The following is a 25,538-nucleotide window of genomic DNA, read 5'->3' as shown; positions in this document are numbered from 1 at the left end:
AGCATCAGTGTGCATTACAGTTGGAGGCAGTCAGCATGGATCTAGAGAAGGTTCACAGGGTTTTACTCGCAACGACGTTTTAACAAAACAACAGCAACAGCGCTGCTGCTCTTCGCGACTATCGATGCTTTAAAGGAAAACGGAGAGGTCCGTCTTCCGCATCGGAGTGGAAGAACACGATTAGGAAGCTCTCGTGGTTTTGCTATTGCTTTTTGGGGGAGGCCGAAGCCCAATTGCGCCACAAATTGTTGAACTAACTGTTGCCATGCCTGAGATATCGGACTCCAGATGTGATCTTCAAGCAGTGCACGAGCTGTGTCACGACAGCTGAACATTCCATGGCCCACCGTTCTAAAAGAGCTGCGAACAAAGTGTTTCTTTCAATGGTTTACTCGATTTCTCTTCGGCATGTCCTTACAACTGTTCCCACAAAGTTTCATTACGCTACTCTCCCAAGCAGCGGAAGTTTAATTATAAAGACTTCGTAATCTACCAGACAACTTGTCCGGTCGTAGATGCTTATGCTACCTGTGCGAACTGACGGTTCCATAACTCTGCCTTCGGGTACACCCGAAGTTACTTTATAACTGGAAATTTCGTCCCGTCCGTTAAGAAAGTTTTGCGTTTTACTCAGAGGAAACTCCTGAATCCAATCACAAAGCTTGCCCGTTATTCGATAAGACTTTATTTTGTTCACTAAGCGACATTATGGGACAGTCTAGAGACAGCCAGAAGTCAAAGAACATGTCGTTCCTAGTCTACGGCCTTTTAGATCTCGTTTACCAACAAAAGGGATTGTACCTCACGAAATCTTTATTTCCGAAAACTGTTGATTCTTTTATAAGATACATTCGTTCACCATAACAGTCATAATACGGTAGCATTGAACGTGTTTCGCAGTTCTACAGTTCTACATCAGATTGCCGTCAGTGACAGGTGTCTATGTCTGACAGCCCTTTTCAGATACCGTCCACAGGTTTTTTTTTTTTTAAACCTTCATGTGATACTGGATCTGCTGTGTACACTGGTGTCCAAAATTAAAACAACAAACTATTTCCCCATCCTACGTTTAATTCACAAGTTAATCATAGAAACTGTCAACTGATGTCGTACGATCGTGTTCTGCATGGAATATGGCATTCCGATCAACGGAATGACGTCACGTCACCTATCAAGCGCTTGCAGGGTAGTCCTACATCCACAGTCGTTGTGTACAGTCACAGACGATGGGATATAGCACAGAGAACACACCTACGGACTCCCTGCTGTGCAGGTCCATATGAATGGAAGCAGGAGAGTCGGAAACTGATGTGGCCCGATGGCTTAATAAAAATCGTTAAGTTGTTTCCCGGATGAGGCAAATGGTTCAAATGGCTCTGAGCACTATGGGACTTAACATCTGAGGTCATCAGTCCCCTAGAACATAGAACTACTTCAACCTAACTAACCTAATGACATCACACACATCCATTCCCGAGGCAGGATTCGACCGTAGCGGTCACTCGGTCCCAGACTGAAGTGCCTAGAACCGCTCGGTCAGACTAAAGTGCCTAGAACAGCTCGGCCCCAGCGGAGGGCTTTCTCGGATGAGGTGACAGCTTATAGAGACCGAAACTGTATCCCGGAGACCGCAACAGGGTGACGAGATGAGACATCAGAAAGAGTGGACCGTTATTTGGCTGTAAGCGCACGACGGCACCGCCTTACTATTGCACTGCAACTGGCATCTGACCTGGACGTGTTGTAGCGAGGCAAACTGTGTGCAGAAGGCTTCGGCTGAGTAACCTCTATTGTCGGAGCCCTTCTGTCTGTTTACATTTGGCGTGTCTTGAGAAAAGGGAAAGTCTAGATTGTAGCCGTCAAAATGTCACCTGAACGGTCCACCGGTAGACGTATGTTCTTTTCATATGCGAGTCCCAGTTTAGTCTGGACGGTGATTTTCGGCGTACTCGCATCTGGAGGGCAAATGGAATAGGATTTCAGGGCCCAAACATTGTGGAAAGAGACCGTTATCAGGGAGGATCCCTAATGGTGTGGGCGGGAATTATGTTGATCACTCGAACACTTCTTTACGAAATTGTACGGATGAATCGGCGAGATTTAACTGCTGTCAGGTACCGTGAGGCGATCTTGGGATCTCATGCGCTGTTTTTGCTAGATGCTGTGGTCCCAGACTTCGTACTGATGAACGATAATGCTGTACCTCGTAGAGCGCGGCTGGTTGATATTTTTTGGAAACGGAAGATATAGAACGCACTTCGTTGGTTGCACGCTCTCCCGATTGGTCTGGGATGATCTACGGAGACGAGTTGCATCGCGTCATCATCCACCAATTACACTCCGAGACCTGTGAACAGTTCTGCAGGAAGAATGGGCGTTATTGACTCAACATTAGATTGATTACATAATCCAAAGCATGCCCGTCATTATGAGGACTGTATTGGTGCCAGAGGTGGTCACACCCCACACTGACTACATTAAGCAGTTGCCCGAATGTGTGTTCAAATCCGTGAAGCTGGAAAAAAACGAAGAGCATTTTTGTCTATCGTTATGAATGCTCCAGTTAATTACGTTTCGTAATCTTTACATCGTTTTTACTTTACTATTACGTGTTTATACTGTTTTGTAGCAAAATAAAACCAATACTGCAAAATTTCCGTGTGTTGCATTCATTTCTGACACCAGTGTATATTGTATAGTCTACAAGTATGCTAAGCTATTCTATTAAAAAGTATTAGATACAGTTCACCACGGCAAAATTAGGCAGACCTTCGTCGCTCTGAGAATCAGCTTAGTCCTTTCGCCAGTCTCCGATTACGCGTTAGAGGTAGGTGAGCCAGCTTTCAATCAGGTGAAAAATTTACTCTATTTAATGTGGAACATTTTTCGGCAAGGCAAGCACTGGGGCAGCCAAGTTATCAAGAGACGAAATACACTCCTGGCAATTGAAATAAGAACACCGTGAATTCATTGTCCCAGGAAGGGGAAACTTTATTGACACATTCCTGGGGTCAGATACATCACATGATCACACTGACAGAACCACAGGCACATAGACACAGGCAACAGAGCATGCACAATGTCGGCACTAGTACAGTGTATATCCACCTTTCGCAGCAATGCAGGCTGCTATTCTCCCATGGAGACGATCGTAGAGATACTGGATGTAGTCCTGTGGAACGGCTTGCCATGCCATTTCCACCAGGCGCCTCAGTTGGACCAGTGTTCGTGCTGGACGTGCAGACCGCGTGAGACGACGCTTCATCCAGTCCCAAACATGCTCAATGGGGGACAGATCTGGAGATCTTGCTGGCCAGGGTAGCTGACTTACACCTTCTAGAGCACGTTGGGTGGCACGGGATACATGCGGACGTGCATTGTCCTGTTGGAACAGCAAGTTCCCTTGCCGGTCTAGGAATGGTAGAACGATGGGTTCGATGACGGTTTGGATGTACCGTGCACTATTCAGTGTCCCCTCGACGATCACCAGAGGTGTACGGCCAGTGTAGGAGGTCGCTCCCCACACCATGATGCCGGGTGTTGGCCCTGTGTGCCTCGGTCGTATGCAGTCCTGATTGTGGCGCACTTTCTAAGCGTCCTGCCAAAAAAATTAAGTCTTTGGTTGGCTTTCGCTACAACATTTTCTATGTGTTCCTTCCAATTTCAGTTGTTCGCAATTGTAATTTCTAGGTATTTAGTTGAAGAAGAAACCAAGAATTTTCGTGGGGACCACCATCTGACTCAATGAGCCATTGCTTAGATGGTTATTTCCCTGTTGATAAGATGTGACATTTAGTGAGGCACGGAAAATAAAGGCTTTTTGTCATTTTTAGTTTCACTCGTATCATGAGTATTTAGAGCGAGAGCTAGACCACGACGTCGATCGCCCATTTATTATCAACAAATTACTAACGAATTGACGTACCTCAGTTTCACGCCTCAATCCTGCCTTGTTTACCCTTAAGCTCGACTAAACTTTCCAGTCGTCTCTGGAGTGAATTAACACACTGATACAAACTACGTAAACAGAGAATGCAGAACGTCGTTTTTCGAGAACCAGACCCTTGATATGGGAAGCCTTCGCAAAGGTGCAAAAGTACATATGTAATAAGAGAACATGGGCGTGCTGCCTCTCCTTGTTCTCTGAAATTATTCCACAGGAGTACAAAATTGGATACGATAGAGTTCTCGTCACGGCTAAACGCTGACGCCGTAAGATACGAGCGTATCGACCATTCAGTCACAAAATTGTGTTCATATTTCATCCTCTGCCAGATGGAAACGAGGTCGCCCTTGTAATGCCCTCCAATACTAAATTGGTGATCCCTTGATGCCTCACAACATGTCCTACCAACCGATCCCTTCTTCTGCTCAAGTTGTGCCACAAACTTCTCTTCTACCCAATCCTATTCAATACCTCCACATTAGTTATGTGGTCTACCCAACTAATCTTCAGCATTCTTCTGTAGTACCACATTTCGAAGGCTTCTATTCTCTTCTTGTCCAAACTATTTATCGTTCATGTTTCACTTCCATACATGGCTACACTCCATACAAATACTTTCAGAAATGACTTCCTGACACTTAAATCTATACTCGATGTTAACAAATTTCTCTTCTTCAGAAACGCTTTACTTGCCATTGCCAGTCTACATTTTATATCCTCTCTACGTCGACCATCATCAGTTATTTTGCTCCCCTAATAGCAAAACTCCTTTACTACTTTAAGTGTCTCATTTTCTAATCTAATTCCCTCAGCATCACCCGACTTAATTCGACTACATTCCATTATCCTCGTTTTGCTTTTGTTGTTGTTAATCTTATATCCTCCTTTCAAGACGCTATCCATTCCATTCAACTACTCTTCCAAGTCATTTGCTGTCTCTGACAGAATTACAATGTCATTGGAGAACCTCAAAGTTTTTATTTCTTCTCCATGGATTTTAATACCTACTCGAAATTTTTCTTTTGTTTCCTTTACTGCTTGCTCAATATACAGATTGAATAACATCGGGGAGAGGCTACAACCCCGTCTCACTCCTTTCCCAACCACTGCTTCCCTTTCATGCCCATCGACTGTTATAACTGCCATTTGGTTTCTGTACAAATTGTAAATAGCCTTTCACTTCCTGTATTTTACCCCTGCCACATTTAGCATTTGAAAGAGAGTATTCGAATCAACATTGTCAAAAGCTTTCTCTATGTCTACAAATGCAAGAAACGTAGCTAACTAAATAAAATTTGTACCAGACGTTTCCACCCATGAGATCTTCTGCCCTTCTTAAGATTACGTGAAGAGGTAGTCCGGTAACCTTCTTCGCTTGTTTCAGATATCTACTTGCTGCTTTTCCTCGTGGTGTTCTGTCTTCGATTTTTCCTTGCAAGTCGTTCTTTTCTCAATTATTCCCTAGTCTTCTCAGCATGTGTCCAAAAATCAAAAAGTGTCTTTGACCGACAAGGGAAGATAAACTTCTTGTGATGCTAAGCTCTTCTATGTTTGTTCTTCTTTGTTTCTATGGTATGTGTAACAAATGACGCCAACACAATATCTCGAAGGCATCAGTTCGGCTGTTTTCAGTAGCTTTCACGGTCCATATCTCTCAGCTGTACAAAAATACAGGGAACGCCATGACTCCACCAAGCACATGTTCGTTGTTCCGGATATTCCTCTATTCTGCCAGAGCTTACTAACTTCTACCATTTCGGCTCGCCCGACGGTGATTCGTCGATTTCTTACTTTGTCAGCCATTGCTGTGTCATTGGTCAGAGGTCCTAGAAACACAAATATCCTAGAAACACACAATCTTTCACTATCTCCAGATCCTTGAAGCAACCTGTAAGTTGTATTTAATCTAAACCTTTTCGATTAACATACACTGTAGCGCCAAAGAAACTGGTATAGGCATGTACTTTCAAATATAGAGGTATGTAAACAGGCAAAATACGGCGCTGCGGTCGTCAACTTGTATATAATACAACAAGTGTCCGGCGCAGTTGTTAGATCAGTTACTGCTGATGCAATGGCTGGTTATCAAGATTTAAGTGAGTATGAACGTGGTGTCGTGTTTTAGTCGGCGCATAAGCTATGGGACATAGTACCGGCGAGGTAGCAATAAGGTGGGGATTTTCCCGACCATTTCATGAGCGTACCGTGAATATGAGGAATCCGGTAAAACATCAAATCTCCGACACCGCTGAGGCCGGAAAAAGATCCTGCAAGGACGGGACCAACGACGACTGAAGAGAATCGTTTAACACGACAGAAGTGCAACCCTTCCACTAATTGCTGCCGATTTCATTGCTGGGCCATCAACCACAGTCAGCGCGCGTTCCAGGCAACGACAAATCATCACTACATGTTTTATGAGCCAAAGGCCCACTCGTGTGCCCTTGATGACTCCACGACACAAAGCTTTACGCCTTGCTTGGTCCGTCAATACAGACGTTGAATTGTTGATAACTAGAAACATGCTGCCTGGTCGGACGAGACTCGTTTCAAATTGTATTGAGGAGATGGACGTGTACGTTTATGGAGACAACCTCATGAACCGATGGACTTTATATGTTAGCAGGGAACTGTTCAAGTTGGTGGAGGCTCTGTAATGATGAGGGGCGTGTGCAGCTGGAGTGATATGGGGCCCTTGATATGTCTAGATACGACTGTGATTGTTGACACGTACGAAAGCATCCTGTCTGATCATCTGCATCCATTCATGTCCATTGTGCATTCCGACGGACTTGGGCAATTTCAGCAGGACAATGCGACATCCAGTACGTCCAGAGTTGCTGCTGAGTGATGCTAGGAACACACTCCTGAGTCTTAATACTCCCCTGGCCTCCAAACTCCTCGATCATGAACGTTATGTAGCATATCTGGGATGCCTTGTAACGTGTTGTTCAGAAGAGATCTCATCCCCGTCGTAGTCTTACTGATTTAAGGACAGTCCTTTAGGATTCAGGTTTAAACTTCCTCCTGCTTAAGTTCAGACATTAGCCCAGTCCATGCCGCGTCGTGTTGTGGCACTTCTACATTCTCGCCGGGGCCCTACACAATTAGGCAGGTGTACCAATTTCTTTGATTCTGCAGTGTATTTAATTCACATGTAATCTCTAGACCGAAATTTAAGCTATTACCCTTTATCCTGTGAACAGATCACTAACTTCGCAATGCGTACGTTGATGATTTTTCCTGCCACCAGCTGAAATTCCACCATCAGAGCCATCCACTGTTGCCCTGATGACTTACTCTACGTAGATGTTATAATTTTTAAAATAATGCACTAAATCTTTTTTTTAGAATATTGACATCACAATTCCTCTTTATGAGACGCCATCATGACGGTTAGTCAGTTTCAGATTTTATTGTGAGCTGTGGCCCGTAATCAATTTCAATTACATCACTGTCAGAGGAAGGCAATCACACGGGCGTTTCTGAATGACAGGAACTCAAATTCGTTTGCTCAAATCGCATAACAGTGCGCCAGTGTTTAGTGAGTATCGGAAATAACACTTCTATATGTATCTCTCCTGGAATGGCTCCAAACACTCGTTGCTTCAAACTGCATTTCATCCTCCCACTCTCTGCTAGCATAACTGTCTCCTCTGTAATTACTGTGCGTCATGGGTTACAATTTGAACGGTATTGGATGCGTGACGGCTGCATTTTATAATTGCGACGGCGAAGTTTGAAATTTCGATGGCGTAAGCTTATGAAGCAGGAGACGTGGTACTAAAGAAACTGTACACCATTAACGTTTTAATCAAGTGGGAGAGCGTGTTATTTAAAATGACCGAGACGTTAATGAAATTTAGCGAGCTTAAGAACAGAGCATATTTCGAACGTACAATGTATCAAAGTCTCTGCACTGAAAATACAGCACCGCCCTCATATTGACTGTGCACAACTAGCATTAATGGAGGACTGGCGCTGACAAAGCAACTGTCGGTAGTGTGGTTCTGTGACGTAACCTTATTCTAAGTAAGAGTGACCGTCGACTGCACGATGTGTTCCCGAATTCCCATTAGCAAACATTCCAAGCTTTATTAAATTTTTTGCCGGCCGGAGTGGCCGAGCGGTTCTAGGCGCTACAGTCTGAAACCGCGCGACCTCTACGGTCGCAGGTTCGAATCCTGCCTTGGGCATGAATGTGTGTGATGTCCTTAGGTTATTTAGGTTTAAGTAGTTCTAAGTTCTAGGGGACTGATGACCTCAGATGTTTAAGTCCCATTGTGCTCAGAACCATTTGAACCATTTTATAAATTTTTATGTATCATTATTGTATATATATGAAATCCGTCTTCGCAGATCCTAAACGATGCATTTATAGATTATCATACACTTTTCACTTTATTCACTAAAACTTCGTCTGTGACCTGGAATGAAAAATATCTACAACAATGATTTGCCTCTAGATCCAAAAACAGATGCTAATGATAGTGACGTGTGATTTTCAGTTGTAAAATTATAGTGCGCCTTCCCTTCATCTGAAACTATTAACACCAGTAATCCCTGCGTTCAGCACTGTATTTTATTGGGCTAATCCCACCTTGGCTTGGAACACTACATATTTTGATCATACAACACGTAAATATCTTGCAGCAATAGTATGTATGTAAGTTGTCCTCGATTAACCTCTTTATCAATTTAGTTTGCCTACTTATCTGCTAGTTCTGGTTTTCTGTTTGCCTAAAACTATTGTTCTTTTCATCTGTTGTATGTCATATGTCTACTATTTCATTTTATTTATGTTGATATGAATTTATTCAAATAATTAGCAGATAGGTAAGCAACATTAGATGCATAAAACGAAACAAACATACACAGGTTTAGCCAAGAGAACGTAAATAAATAATGGTGGTGCAATGTTTCGATTTATTTTACGTCCAAAATACGTAGAGCTGAAAGCCAACGTGAAATCCGACCAGAAACATCAGTGTCAGACGCAGGAAAATGTGCAAAATATTCTAGCCGACGACACATCCTGATGCAAGAGGGTAAATCACACGTCTGTTTCTCTTGTAACTAACTGTTTCAAGATCTAAATGCAAAATAAAATTTCTAATATGTATCGATCAAGATCACTGTATTGTGAACTGAACATATATTTCTTTTTAATAATTTCATGGATGGATTTCAAATGCCAGTACCCTCAATTATTCTAAAGCTACTACGGTTATTATGGCCACACAAGAATTTTACATAGGAATATATGTCCGCTTCCATGTTGCAAGAAAAGCGAATAAATTCACTTTAAAATCATCAAGGTATACACTATGTGATCACAAATATCCGGACACATGGCTGAAATGACTTAGAAGTTCGTGGCGCCCTCCATCGGTAATCCTGGGATTCAGCATGGTGTTGGCCCACGCTTAGCCTTAATTACAGTTCAATCAGGTGATGGAAGGTTTCTTGGAGAATAGCAGCCAATTCTTCACGGAGTGCTGCACTGAGGAGAGGTATAGATGTCGGTCGGTGAGGCCTGGCACGAAGTCGGCGGTCCAAAACACCCAAAATGTATTTTATACGATTCAGGTCAGGAGTCTGTGCAGGCCAGTCCATTACAGGGATGTTATTGTCGAGTAACCACTCCGCCAAAGCCCGTGTACTATGAACAGGTGCTCGATCGTGTTGAAAGATGCAATCGCCGTCCCCGAACTGCTCTTCAACACTGGGAAGCAGGAAGGTGCTTAATACATCAACGTAGGCCTGTGCTGTGATAGTGTCACACAAAAAACAAGGGAAACAAGCTCCCTCGATGAAAAATACGACCAGACCATAACACCACCGCGTCCGGATTTTACTGATGCCACTACACACGTTGGCAGATGACGTTCACCGGGCATTTGCCATACCCACTCCCTGCCAGCGTATCACTACATTGTTTACCGTGATTCGTCACTGCACACAACGTTTTTTTGCACTCTTCAATCGTCCAATGTTTATTCTCCTTACACCAAGCGAGCAGTCGTTTGGCATTTACCTGCGTGATGTGTGGCTTATGAGCAGCCGCTCGACCATGAAATCCAAGTTTTCTCACCTCCCGCCTAACTGTCGTAGTACTTGCAGTGGATCCTGTTTCAGTTTGGAATTCCAGTGTGATGGTCTGGATAGATGTCTGCCTTTTACACATTACGACCCTCTTCAACTGGCGGCAGTCTCTTTCAGTAAACATACGAAGACGGCCTGTACACTTTTGTGCTGTACGTGTCCCTGCACTTTTTCACTTCACTATCACATCGGAAAATATGGTCCTGGGGATGTTTTGGAGTGTGGAAATCTCGCGTACAAGCGACACCCAATCAGTTGACCATGTAGGAAGTCCGTGATTTCCGCAGAGCTCCCCATTCTGCTCTCTCACGATGTCTAATGAAGATGGCGGTCGCTGCAATGGAGTTCGTGGCAGTAGGTGGCAGCACAATGCACCTAATATGAAAAACGTATGCTTTTGGGAGTGTCCGGATACTTTCGATCATATAGTGTATTCATGCCTCTAAATAGTTTGTGTGCATCGTTGGTCCCACACATAACGTTTGCACAATAAGGGCTTGCGCTTTGAATATGGTGGCGTCCAAGCACGTTTTGGATCCCCCGCCTAACACTCTCTCGCCACAACCTTCCAGGAAGGACTAATAGGTATAGTATATGCGTTTGCCTATCTTGATATTCTTAACCGAGAAATATTGTTTCCGAGCGGAAGACCTGGTTGCACAAGTTACGACAGAAAATATTTATTGAACACCAGGCACAATTGACTCGTTGTCACTAAGCACCTATATTTACGTCCATATTGTGGAAATCCCTGTGAAGCACATAGCACTTTCTGTTGCACCACATGTTAATGTTTCTTCCCGTTCTGTTTGCATGTGGCACACGGAAGAACCACTGCTAAAAGTCTCTATGGACCCTGCGATTTTTTTATATTTGTCTTCGAGGAAAAAATATTTAGCGTCGTGAAGAGAGCTATAGTGAGTTCCTAAATTCTTAATTTAATACTGTTGACGACGACGATGATAGTGATAGTGTGCTAATTCGGGCACACAACTTAAAAGGTCTTTAGCGACAGTATTAATGTTTTGTGAGGTAATTGTGAATGAAAATAGTAGAATAATAAAAATTTGAAAAGATTTAAAATGCATACACATATATCCAGCGATCAAAACCCCTGCAGACCACTTGGTGCTTCCATAAACTGCCTCTATTCCTTTTTTTATTTTGTGCTCGGTTCCTCCAGATGTTTTCAGCCTCTGGGCTGCCAGATCCTTCGCCAAGTTGTTCATCCAGAGCTGCCTTGGTCGGCCTACGGGGTTCTGCCATACGGATAACATGTCCCGCCCATTGGATTCTTTTGCTCTGCACCTCCTGTACAATTGCTGGTTTCTTCGTCAAGAGGTGTATTTCCTCCAATCCCCTATATTTAAGATCCGTCCCCGTATCTTCCTCATTACTCTTTATTCTAATATTAGTTGTTTTTTTCCTTTTCCCGTTTAGTCGTGCTCCAAGTTCCTGAGCCGTATATGACTGCTAGGCATATAACTGTGTTGTACTTTCTCATTTTAGTATTCGCTTACATTGATTTTGGGCGGAACTTCTCCCTGAAAAACATAGACACACACACACACACACACACACACACACACACACACACACACACACACAATACACGTGCGAACGAATACGAAAAATATAGATATAGTCGATGGAAAACGAAAGACAAAGAGAAAAATACGTTGAGAAGAGTTATAATAGTACAGCAAATAGTGGTAGATGCACGATTTCGAGAATGAAAAGAATGAGCCAATCACTCTACAACACACTAAATACAGACATTACAAGCTTCATGATGTAAACTGGACAGCATGGTTATTTCACTTCGCCGGAGTTACCATGTCGACGTACACCATGGTCAAACAGATTCTCCAACCTCCCCCGCCCCCTCCCTCCCCCCCCCCCCCCCCACTGCCAGCTGCTTGTCCACACAGCGTCCCACATGATAGAGGTGTATTCTGGCTTACGTGTAACAAATGATATCTACCTTCAAGCGTTTTACAGTAGGGGATTTCCAGCGTTTACTTGACGATCTCCACAAAGTCAGACAATCTTGTGACGGTGTTTGCTTCTCTTCTTTGTATACGTTTAATACCGTTCTTAGACGTAACTAGTATGAGTCCACCATCCCGTACTAATATTCTAGTATGTGTTGCACGCGTTTCTGTAAGCATTATGCTTTGCTGAGTGGTTACATTTTCCTAACATCTAACCGATGAACCTAAGTCTGTCACGTGCTTTACAAGTGACTGAGTTAAGTAATCATTCTATTTCATATCCTCAAAAATTCTTGTATCCAAGTGTTTGTATGAGTTGAGTGGTGCAGATGTCTTTGATATTGTCGTAATAGGAGAACACCCTATGCAGAAGAAATTCGTGCTCTGAACGTGGGGGCCGGCCGGGGTGGCCGAGCGATTCTAGGCGCTACAGTCTGGAGCCACGCGACCATTACGGTCGCAGGTTCGAATCCTGCCTCGGGCATGGTTGTGTGTGGTGTTCTTAGTTTGATTAGGTTTAAGTAGTTCTAAGTTCTAAGGGACTGATGTCCTCAGAAGTTAAGTCTCATAGTGGTCAGAGCCATTTAAACCATTTTTTTTGGATGTGGGGATGATAATAATGATAATAGAGAATATATTTTGTCATCAAATGCGTAAGATACATTAATGAAACTTAAATCGTTATGTAAGTGTTCATCTATTAGAGCCACTCTTTATCCACCAGTAAAGTTTAATAGGAATTTGGAACATTTGTGTAAAGTATGTGTAAACGACCACCGAAATTTAACGGTTCAGTACTCACTGGAGCATTAATAGAGAAGCACTTACCTTATTGTGACTCCGGATGTCAGCCTCGGTGCTTCGAAATTGTACAAATTCTTGATACATATACACCTGACAATCACTCTAATTTTTTAATACTGTGAATTCAAACATCTTATCATCATACAAATGAGTCGATCAACGTATATCAGTATCTGTATTTACACTGAGGTAACAAGCTGTCATATCTTCTCAAGTGATTAATGTGAAAAGGTTTGTGACGGGATTATGGCCGCATGACGGGAATTAATAGACTTTGAACAGGGAATGGTGGATTGAGCTAGACGCATGGGAGACCCTATTTCGGAAATAGTTACCGACTTCAATATTCCGAAGTCCGCAGTATCATTAGTGTGCTGTATATACAAAAATTTTAGGCAGTACCTCTCACCACGAACAGCGCAGTGGCCGACGGCCTTCACTTAACGACAGAGAGCAGCGGTGTTAGCGTAGAGCTGTCAGTGCTAACAGGCAAGTAACAATGCGTAAAGTAACCGCAGAAATCAATGTGGGACGTACAGGGAACGTATCCAGTAGGACGTAAATGGTTACGTTCGGCTACTTGAAAACCATTTTCTTCTATTCATTGACTTCTTGTGCTCAAACAACGATAGGAATTTTAAGGATGACAATGCACCATGTCACTGGGCGCAATTCTTCGCAATTGACTTCAAGAACTGAACAGTTCGACGAAATAACTGGCCACGCAGATCGGCCGACGTAAATCTCAAGGAACATTTGTGGGACATAATCGAAAGGTAAGTTCATACACAATATCCTGGATCGGCAACACTTTCGCAATTACGGATGGCTCTAGAGGCAGCATGGGTCAGTGTTTCTGCAGGACAGTTCCAACGATTGTTTGAGTCTATGCCAAGTCGACTTCCTGCACTACACCGGGAAAAATGAAGTCCAACACGATATTAGGAACTACCCCGTAACTTTTGGCACCTCAGTTCATAACAGAGCACATAATTTTAGCTTCCAGGTAGGAATATTTTTTCTAGTAATACACCGTCTCCATCAAGATATTCTAAATTTCTAAGTCATAAACGTTTAGGAACTACAACTCTATTTGCAACGACTATGCCAACGTTTTTGAGCTTTACATGTGCTTCAATTTATCATCTACCATTGTGTGAACGACACAGTTGCTAGTTTTACAAGAAAAGCGCTTCAGACAAGTATAATGATAAAGTAAAGTACTATTAAAGGTTATCACAGTCATACCAATTGTCACTGGAGTGTATGAAAAAATGTAAAGACGAAAATAATTTGTAACTGCCATTGCTTTAAGTAATTCAGTTTAATGTGTTTATTCTTAACGAAAATAAAACCATATTTGCTTCTTTAATACTGCCCACGATCACAAAGTGAGGAGCGTCATTTGCATAATGTAATATAGCCGTCAACATGTAGAATTATTTGAAGTGTAACAGTAAATGTGGAATACTTTCACTGATGAAGGAGCTGAATATTTTGTATCCAAATAGAGGAAACAACAAATAGTATATTATGCATTCATTAATTTCGTCCGAGACACTTCTGTTGTAAAATTAACAAATGTGTTGTTCATTTACTGCTGCATAAAAAATTCGAATTGATGTAACACCCAAAAATGTCAATTTAGTACTTGAAAATTGTGTTGCAGCTCAAAAACTGGTTGGACTAAAAACGAAAAATGAACAATGGTGACTGAAGTCGGCATGTTATTACTAGCAGAAGATCCATGACCAAACCACTGCATGTCTGGTGTAACTAGATCTACAGTTCAAGTAACTGTTTATCAACTGAGTGACTACTTGTTCGTAGTGAGAGCAAGTTTAGCACGTTAATCAACAAAAGTTGTATGTACTCCAGAAATGAGAGTATAAATGGTAGACAGACTAGAGGAGAAATTGTAGATAACAGCAAAAAATGTATCTTAAATAATTGCTGTGTAACCGAAAAGAAAGGCAAAGATAACGGATTTTACTTTATTCAACATATGTTTATATTCATTTACATTTGATATCTTTCAATACATTTTACTTTCCTCATAAAATATAAAGTACTTTGATTTGGTACTGCCATAGTATACAAATTTACACAGGACATACAATACATTTATTCGTTACCAGTGAATAAGTTCTTTCACTTTTTTTGCTTATCGTTTCACCTTTGAAGTACTTAGGTGCGGAGTAGACGTAGAATCAGTAACAGTAACGTGATTATTTCTTAAAAATTCACAACACATCAGAAGACGTTGAATCCTGTATTTTGTGGCGCTTTTCATTTCTCTGTTGGTCAAATGTCTAATATCATCCAGAAAATAGACACCTTATAGAAGCTTTCATTCTGTGTAAGAGGAAGCCGTTAACTACATACCTGCTAGCACTTAATCAAATTTCTTCTTGTGAACTTGTATTTTAAGTTTCACGTTCTAAAACTTGTGTGTCGTTTGTGTATAGTTGCTGTTCCTATCAACATTTAAAAAAGATCACTGGTTCTGTACGGGTACAGGCGTACTGAGGAACGCAAGCAAAGATGGTGCAACACAGAACGCAGAGCTGGATTCACATTTGTGATAAATGTGTTGGTGGGCGCCTTGGGATACCCTGGAAGAGTAATTCCCCAATCTCGATATGAAGGAGAAAGAAAAGGTTTGTACCGGCGCAGAGAAACTTCTCCCTCGAGTCAGCAACCCTCGGCAGAGCAACTCTTTCTGATCAGTGGTTTTCTGTCCGCCGCGGGGGACCGAGCACAAAAGCAGAAAAGAAAACCTTAATGTTCGTATCGTGGTTCCATCCTGCTAAAGTGATTCGATACGTAACTTAAGAAGTTTATTATGCAACTAGGATAAATTTCATACGTGAAGCAGTGTATAAGTTCTGTGGATGTCCTGCAATACCAAACTTATTAGAAAAGCTTTTAAACAGACTGTGGCACACTCCATTATTCAAATTTCTAATAATGAGCTGAGTTGGAGAGATCTACCGCTTAGGGCCATCAACTCACATCTCAAACTGGTACCAGCCTGCCTGTCTGAAGTTCTTAGAGATTGTGGGACTGTAGTAACAAGAAGTAATAAATAAATATTCATACCGTACTCAGTGCTTACTGCTCTTTGACGCTCTGTGGTAACGACTCGACAACTTCCATCAGTGTGTCAGTTTCATTGCTGGACGTCGGTGAGCGTTCTATACAGGAATCGGCTGTTAAGTCACGCAACCAACTTTAAGATATTTTTTGGGTCACAGACACTGGAACGAACATTCACCTTCGTGTCACCACCTAATTCAAATCCCATCAATGACTACAGGTTGCAATCGTTCACGTTGCGATTAGATAAGACTCAATCGTATCACAACGCGAAAAGGAGATGTGGCCACGTCCTGAAAAAATGGGCTTATTGTGGAACTGTTGCTTATTCCTGTGGTGCGAGGGAAGAGACTGTAGGATATATTGTGGAGAACGCCCCACTCCATGTCTTTATAGGGGGATTGAGAGACAAACAAATGGTGCGATCTGGTTGTCAAATGTAGGCAGTAATCTGTTATTTCATTGTGTGTATTGTGTGCGTATATTTTCTAATTTCATACATTAGTAGTAATAACGATAACAGAGCTTATACAATGCCGGTACACGTTTCAGTTCACCCAACTTGATATTACTGCTGGTAGGGATCCAGTCGTTCCTGCTCAAGCAACATATTTTCCTTGTCAGCACGGAACACCCTGAGAAAAGAATTGAGTGAATCTCAAAGGCACGATAGTTAGCACAAAGTTTAAGGAAGTGTTCTCCGTCTCAGCTGCAGGATAGCTGATTTTATTTTAGTTTCCTTTCTTGCAAGCGAGGAGACGTTAAGACATCTAGTGACCGAAGTGATCCAGAAAAATGGTTCCAGGAAATGACTTACGCCACTGCTTTTGAGTTAGATAAGCCTCACGCTAGTGGGCACCCTGCTCATTGACATGTGAGGGAAGGCGTCTGTGATGAATGAGTCAAAGAAATTATGACGAATTTCACAGTTGCAGCTCTTATCGAGTTTCTACGTTCTTAGTGGTAATATAACTTGGATTCCTTATTTCTATCTTCCAATAGAGCGCCGGTCGATATTGCGAAGCTTTCCCAATGAAAAAAAATAAAATCATATGGCACTGATGGTCGGAAGTCCCCACCTTCGGAAGTTCGGCGACTGAGTTGCAAGTCTTTTCAGGCGACTAGCCTGTCGATGATGATCAAATGATGACGACAACACGACAACCGGTGCAGGAGCAGACAAATCTCTTACCCGGCGGGGAATCGAGACCGGGCCCAATGGAAGTCCGCCGCTGAAAGTGAAATGACCAACAAGTCGGTAGAAAAGTGAGCAAATTATCATCTGCATTATTGTAACATCTCTAAACAAACAAAGAATTGATACTTTGCAGTGGTACAGAATAGTCTGCGTGACAAACGGTTTCAAGAACTTTTGAGGAAAGCACCCAATGACAAGAGCGCAGCAAGACTGCCTGTAATTCCTACGTGAACGCAGACAACTTCGCAGTTCGCTTCCTTGCGACCACAAAAGTTAAACACGTTCTTAGTGCTTACCCTCTGTGATGACGATTTACATTCAGGTGGAGATTCACCTATCCCAAAGCAGCTGTTAATGCGTACCATCGCTAGTTAAAAGCACTCGAATCAGTGACTAGTGTTTCCAAGAACGGAAAACTGCATGTTACAAAGTCGCGACTACATCAAAGGAGTTATCTTTTGGGAAGCCATCTTACAACTGTCTAATATAACAATACTGGGACTTTTACGCACCAGTTTTGAAACGTGTGAAATATTTATTATGGTACGTTTCGCGACTACGTGAAACCACTGTCAAGTGCTTTAAACTTCTATGCCACTGAGCACAGACGTTTCAAGCACTTAATAATGGGAGAACATAGTCCAGAAATACATCATGATAAACTTTTGACACTTTTGACACTTGATGTGGAAAATCTTTAGTACTTTTAAATGAATTTAATCACGTAATTTGAGTCGCAAGTTCCCGTTGACGTTTTTTTTCTTTCGTAAATGCAAAAGGTGGAACGTAAAAATCCAAACTTAAATGAAGTTCAGTAATCAAAAGTTTCCTCACTGCCTCCAATTATTCTATTTACAGAAACTTTTGTAGTGACGCTAGTACCACTGCATACGCACTGAAGATTCTCTTCCACCCAACGATCTGCTTGGGCTTTCCTAATACAGATAGTTATTAACACTATGGGTTTAGTAAGTAGTATACATCTACATTTTTGCTTCATAATACCTATTCCAACATCAGAATGCAACATATTTGAGCTGAAAGTATTTCCTAAACATGATATGTATCTTCAGCGTTAATACTTATTATTTATTTTACATCCGTTTGAATAATTAACATAACATTTGGTAGATAAACAATGTAGAAGTGCAAAGGACAAGAAATACGTTACTGAATCAGGGTTAGGATGATGCTCGATACGAAAACAGTTCAGGATGTTGATTGCGAAGAACTTCATTGAAGCACAAAATTCGGTAAATAAGCAACGCACAGTCCACAGTAGTTTAGCATTGCAAGCGCTAAACAACCGAAACATTTTAGGTAAAATATCTAATCTTCTACCGTCAAAATTTTACACAATGTACGTTGGTAGTATACTCAATTATCGGGACTATTCATCTAATGTAATTGACGTTGAGCTCTTGGTAGTCTATGAGATAACGTAACATATCATTCCTAGTAATCAACTATATGGCAGAGCCATCATGAAACAACATCTCCACGACATTGCTACTCGTCATTTACAATCGAATAAATCGTTAAAATGACGAGTGCGAACCATTTTGATAAATTACTTTAAGACAACTCTGCTGCTCGTCTGAGAATCCAAGGTGGTTCTTCTTGTGAAATATCTCACTTTTGCCCCGGATATTTCCTCAGCGAAATGTCTTCCGATTCGTCAGAGTTGCTGAATCTTCCAAGATAATCCACGTGCAAGTAGACTATCAACAGTCACAACCACTAAAGTAACTAATGGTCTCATCCTAAACTGGAGATTCTATACCACGAGGCAAATCATAAGTATAGTGACACTACAGACGTTCTGTGCTAACATTTATTGACCGAATGGGAGGGCTCGGTTCCAGGCCAATTGAAAAATGGGGCCCAAGAGAATCTGCAAGAGCATTTTATCTCCAATGAGTACACTCAAGTAACATGTGTAATACAACTTGATTCTTTCATTTCGATTTTGGAAGGAAAGGGCACTCGATGGAAAGAAACCATTCAGGATCCGGGCTTCGACAGAAATAATGACCAGCCAAATCACTCGCCATCACGATTTTTTTTCCTTTGGGGCTTCATCAAGGATCGTGTGCACGTGCCTCCGCTACCGGCAGACCTCCCTGAATTAAGAAACCGGATTGAAGCAACAGTTGCTAATGTCACTGAAGACACACTTAACAACGTTTGGGAAGAACTCGGCTATAGACTTGATGCGTACCGTGTGACAAATGGTGCTCACATTGTATAAGGTTCTTGTAAAACTGTTTGAGTTGCTCTTTAATTTGACATATCATTTATAACTGTAAGTTTAATGTAATAAATATTATAAAGCAATCACTGATGGTTGTCGTTCACATTATTGACTGCAATGTACCGATCGCTACTTTCTGCTGGCTTTTGTAATTAGAGGGAGAGGAAAATTCATTATGTTTCTCATCTTCGAGCTCTAAGCATGTACAGTACTTATCTAAGAGAGTAAAATAAATCGAAGCAACCACATTTGATTTTCTGGTCGAGAAAACGACAAATCATCAGCAATTATTACAGTATAATTCCGTTTTCATATTTGGAACGTCACCGTTTACGGACATTTTCTGAAACCCATACTACATTTTAAATTCTTAAATGCACCTAGGTTCATCAGGACACAATAAGGCTAAAAATGTAAAGCAGAGAACTAAGAGTTTTTTATATAAATCAGAAATATCAGCTATTCTTAAATATACCTCTTGATTCGTTGAATTTACGACAACATAAAATAAAAATAAGAACTAAAATCGGCAAGAAGAGTAATAGAATACTAGAACCTGCAGTATCAAAATCACTTTCTCAGTAGTATGGATCGACATGTTTTTTGAATGAGTCAGAAAGGAGATATGATTCACCCATATATAAAGAAATGTAAGTAAAGCAAGAAGAAACTTCGAAGAAAATATATTTCCATGTACTGAGGTAAAAAGCGTATGTACAATCACTGTTTCCAACATCTGATTTAAATGAGGTGAATGATTCTGTCGGTAACATTATTAACGACCTGGATCGGAACACCGCAATAAATTATGACTTGTTTAAGTTAAGGACATCTGTCTTTTAGATCTGTAACTGAACTGGTTACATGTGTAACTGGTCTGCCTCTGTCACGAAGTCTTAGCAAGTCATGCAGCACGACGATGTTAATATGTTGTAGAAATGCAACGCAGAGCGTTAAGACATATGTGGACAAAAATTCTTCGGAAGTAACAGTGTTCCTCTTATGGAACTAGGTCATCCTTCAAAATCCAGGACGTTTCAAAAAGACAGATTTGATTTTACATGACTTTGTCTCCTACATGAATAAAAGCTTGGGGTGAATTTTAACTTTCATTTTAGAAGGAAGCATCCCATTTTTTTTAAGAAAAGGGATTTATTGCATGCCTTTTCATATAATCTTGGGAAACCCTTACAGATATGTTTAAAATCAAAGCTTTTCTTTCATCTTTCACAAACATTCAATGTTTTGTTGACCAGGAGTACAACAAACATCCAGTGACTGCATTCATTGTTGTTTCAACGCGGCGGCTTCGCTCACAGAAAGTTGTTGTGTGGGGATACACATGGATACATGTTACATCCGCACACCCCTTATACACAATAGGGTACATTGCGGTACTCGAAAAGCAAGTGGAACAACTGTAAAAGCAGTGCATATGTTGAGAAAGAGAACCCAAACTCCTTTAGCTACTGTGTTAATGTATCTCGACTGGTCGCACGTCGGATAACGAGCGAGCGACCTGATTAGCTGAGTGCCCCAGGGTAGAACTACCGCTAACAGCGTTGACCAGCAAATTTAAACCACCGCAAAGATAATATTTTTCTTTCGATGAAAGGTTTCTATCTCCAGTCAGGTAGAAGATACGAGGGTACTTCAAAGAGTAAGTCACACGTGTCCTCCCTCACCAAGACTATTGTACAAGAAGGGTGGCACTTTGTCAGAAGGGACAACACGTCCTGGGTCCCGTGGAGACACAGCACTACTGCGGTACGGTTACTAGAAGGATCACAGTGCGTGATTGCAATGGCGCTGCTACTGGAAACGAACTCTAAGGCTGAAGTACGAGAGAAGGTACGATTCCGGTAGGGAAAACGTCTACATTACACGCAGACTTCTCCGTCAAATTCTGTCAGCATATGAACTACATGCCATAGCGCGTCCAGCTGTAGTGCAATGATCCAGAAAAATGACCTAAGTATCACAGCCACGTGTGATTCTGATCGGGGAGGAAGGGCATCAAGATCAAACACAGAGCACAACGTCCAGGCAGTTGCGGAACTGATTTCCAGGAATCAAAGATTTTCCGAAGATGAGAACGTTCACAGAGCGGTTCTCGAATGAGTTCGTGTGCAAGGAAAGGAATTTCTATCGTCGATGATGTGAACGATTGGTAAAACGTTCCGACTATTGTTTACAGAGACTTGGCAGTTATGTTGAAAAACAGTGTCACGTTCCTGTGTCTGTTCCAAGTGTAGTGCAGCATTCAATAAAAGTTACTTGGCGTGCACAGTAAAGTGTAAATTACGTTTTGAAGTCTTCTCGTATAGTCAGGCGAAATAGCATGAGTGACTTAGGAGCATGCTGTATTGCGTAGAAGCAGAGTATCAATAGTTTCCACAGTGGAATCTTCAGGAACAGCCTGAAAGTAATAGTGATCAGCCAGTAGAATATTTATACAAAACAAGTCCCTCTTATTGTGCTGAAACATTTGGAGTAAGTATTGTCAACTGTGCATTACTCCAAAAGCGTTTTTTCTTCTGCACCTTTCAGTCACAAATTATCAGATCACTACCTGTTACGTACACCGTTTGACCATGCAATTTATCGTCATGAATTTCACGTCACTTATCTTCCTAATTAGGTCTCTTCATTTTTTTGTAACACTGTAAGACGTTGTAAGCCATACACTCCTGTTAGATATGCAATCATACGTACAACACTTTAGGAGTTTCCAGTATGGTGTAGTCATTTGTGCACTCGACTAGGGGCGCTCCTCGTGCGCGACTCAACGGTAACACCGCGTCGCGACGCTGCAGTTAGGTGAGAATGCGCCGGGGTCCATTAGGAGAGTCGCCGAAACGCCGCGGCCAGCGCCGGAACCAGCCAGAGGGCGCAGCAGGCGATGAGGCCGGGCGAGGGTGTGGGGGCGGGTGCGGGGGCGGCGGCCGCGGAGGGCGTCACCTGCAGCGAGAAGGCACCCTCCGCCAGCCCGCGCGGCGACCGCACCAGGAACACGTACTCGCCCGCGTCCTCCGGCTGCGCCGACGTTAGCGTCAGCGACGCGTACTGGCAGTGCGGCGAATTGGCCTCCTGGTGGAGAGAGAGAGAGAGAGAGAGAGCACACATTACAATGCATTACCTTCCACATTTCTTCGGAAGGCAGACTGGTTCATCTAAAGGAATCGATTCCTAATCATGGTGGTCCACAATAACACTCAACGCGTTTTACAGCAATATCCAAACCGTCTTATCAAAACTACTACACTACTGGCCATTACAATTGCTACACCAAGAAGAAATGCAAATGATATACGGGTATTCATTGGACAAATATATTATACTAGTAGTTACATGTCATTACATTTTCATGCAATTTGGGTGCATAGGTCCCGAGAAAGCAGTACCCAGAACAACCACCTCTGGCCCCAATAACGGCGTTGATACGCCTGTGTATTGAGTCAAACAGAGCTCGGATGGCGTGTACAGGTACAGCTGCCCATGCAACTTGAACACGATACCACAGTTCATCAAGAGAAGTGCCTGGCGTATTGTGACGAGCCAGTTGCTCGGCCACCATTGACCAGACGTTTTCAATTGGTGAGAGATCTGGAGAACGTGCTGGCCAGGGCAGCAGTCGAACATTTTCTGTATCCAGAAAGGCCCGTACAGGTCCTGTAACATGCGGTCGTGCATTATCCTGCTGAAATATAGGGTTTCGCAGGGATCGAATGAAGGGTCGTAACACATCTGAAATGTAACTTCCACTGCTCAAAGTGCCGTCAATGAGAACAAGAGGTGACCGAGACGTGTAAGCAATGGCACTCCATACCATTACGCCGGGTGATACGCCAGTATGGCGATGACGAACACGCGCTTCCATTGTGCGTTTACCGCGAAGTCGCCAAACACGGATGCGATCATCATGATGGTGTAAACAGAACCTGGATTCTTCCGAAAAATGACGTTTTGCCATTCGTACACCCAGGTTCGTCGTTAAGTACAGCATCACAGGCGCTTCTGTCTGTGATACAGCGTCAAGGGTATCCGAGCTGATAGTCCATGCTGCTGCAAACGTCGTTCAACTGTTCGTGGAGATGGTTGTTGTCTTCCCAACGTCCCCATCTGTTGACTCAGGGATCGAGACGTGGCTGCACGATCCGTTACAGCCATGTGGATAAGATGCCTGTCCTCTCGGCTGCTAGTGATACGAGGCCGTTGGAATTCAGCATAGTATCTCGACCAATGCGAGCAATAATGTCGCGATACGATAAACCTCAATCGCGATAGGCTACAATCCGATCTTTATCAAAGTCGGAAACGTGATGGTACGCATTTCTCCTCCTTACACGAGGCATCACAACAACGTTTCACCAGGGAACGACCGTCAACTGCTGTTTGTGGATGTGAAATCGGTTGGAAACTTTCCTCGTGTCAGCACGTTGTAGGTGTCGCCACCGGTGCCAACTTTGTGTGAATGCTCTGAAAAGCTAACCATTTGTATATCACAGCATCTTTTTCCTGTCGGTTAAATTTCGCGTCTATAGCACGGCATCTTCGTGGTGTAGCAATTTTAATGCCCAGTAGAGCAAAATAGAATTTGAAAACGCTGCAATATCGAATATGTTGAGCGACAGAAATACACAGTTATTCGTCATAGCATTGAATCGTAGAGTTATTGGATACTCTCCGGCGTGATATTGTGCAAATTTCAGCCCGTTGGCAAGTGAGATCGTCAAAATCTCTAGACCATTCAACACTAGTACCCAGCGGATACGGTCGTCCAGAACATCCATGATGCCCTACTCCACCTGCAACGGCAGGGGAAGGAGGTTTCTTTCTGCTGGGTGCCGGGGCACGTGGGTATTAGGGGAAACGAACTGGCGGATGTGACTGCCAAAGATGCATGTTCCCTCCCTCACGTTGTTGAATGTGCCGTCCCCCTCCATGCTGTAACCTTCCTTTTGCGTTTTCGTGTTATGCATCAATGGGAAGAGGAGTGGTTGGCAGTTTCTGACAATAAGCTGCGTCTGGTAAAGGCCACTACGCGACCATGGCGTACGTCCTACCAGTCATACAGGCGGGATGAGGTTCTCCTCACTCGCCTCCGCATTGGACACAGTCCCTTCACGCATGGTTTTTTACTCCGGCGGGAGGACCCCCCAATCTGCAGTGCTTGTGGCGTCCAGATTACTGTCCGCCACATTTTACTTGACTGTCTTTTATTCTCCGACCAGAGGGCGGTGGTTTCCTTGCCACCGGATTTGCCCTCTATTTTGCAAGACGACGCAGCGACTGTGGTTAAGGTTTTACGGTTTTGTGTCCTGTCCAATCTGTTGCCTCGGATTTTAGGGAGAAGGTTTTAATGTGCTGCTGGGTGACTGGCTCACCCAGTTTTTAGGTAAGAGGTCCGCCAGTCACGATTACCTCCTTGTTTCACTTCGGTATCTGTTCTCTTTTCCTTGTGTTTCCTTTCCTTTTTTAGTGTGTTTCTTCTCCTCTTGTTTTGCCTCTGTATGTGCGCATTTGGAACTGCGTCAGGCATGTGTCTTTTAGCCGTTCTCCTTGTTCGGCGTCCGTCTTCGTCCCTTCACCGCCTGTGTTCCTGTTTCTATGCGCTTGGGCGCTGATGACCACGCTGTTTAGCGCCCGTAAACCTCAAACACACACACACACACACACACACACACACACACACACACACACTCTAGGTGTTTGGATGGTCATGCCCATAACAACACAGAGATTGTCATCTAGGGATAGATCTTTCGACCTCGCTGCCCAAGGTAGGGTTTGGCTAGCACGAAGACCAGCCGTAAAAATTCTAGCCGTGAGCGGATGGGCATTATCTCGCTGAAATGTTAGCCCAGGATGGCTTACCATGAAGGGCAACACAACGGGGCGTAGAATGCAGTCGACGTTCAGCTGCGCTGGACGGCTGCCGCTGTTGACTACCAATGAGGTCCCTATATGAAAAGAAATGGCTGCCAGTTGTCAGGCAGCATCGTTGGAGCCAGTCAGGTTAGTACTCCACTGCGGTCTATCTCGTCTCAAGTCACGTCTTCAATAGGTTATCAGGGCTCAATTCGAAACAGAGCTCAGCGCTGAAAACAGTTCTACTACAGTCAGTTCGATTACAGG

General features: G+C 42.9%; 1 protein-coding gene across 1 annotated transcript in view; it reads right to left on the bottom strand.

Annotated features, from left to right (window-relative positions):
- Positions 1-14,829: 14,829 nt before the first annotated feature.
- The window catches only part of LOC126335854 (hemicentin-2-like), a 546,546-nt gene continuing 535,837 nt past the window's right edge, over positions 14,830-25,538 (bottom strand). Inside the window, exon 8 of the mRNA XM_049999325.1 lies at positions 14,830-22,490. Within this exon, the coding sequence (XP_049855282.1) occupies positions 22,242-22,490 (249 nt within the window). The 3' untranslated portion in view covers positions 14,830-22,241. The remainder of the gene's footprint in view (positions 22,491-25,538) is intronic.

Source organism: Schistocerca gregaria, chromosome 2 (genome assembly GCF_023897955.1).
Source record: "Schistocerca gregaria isolate iqSchGreg1 chromosome 2, iqSchGreg1.2, whole genome shotgun sequence".
NCBI lineage: Eukaryota > Metazoa > Arthropoda > Insecta > Orthoptera > Acrididae > Schistocerca > Schistocerca gregaria.
This window is presented reverse-complemented; position numbering and strand designations above follow the sequence as displayed.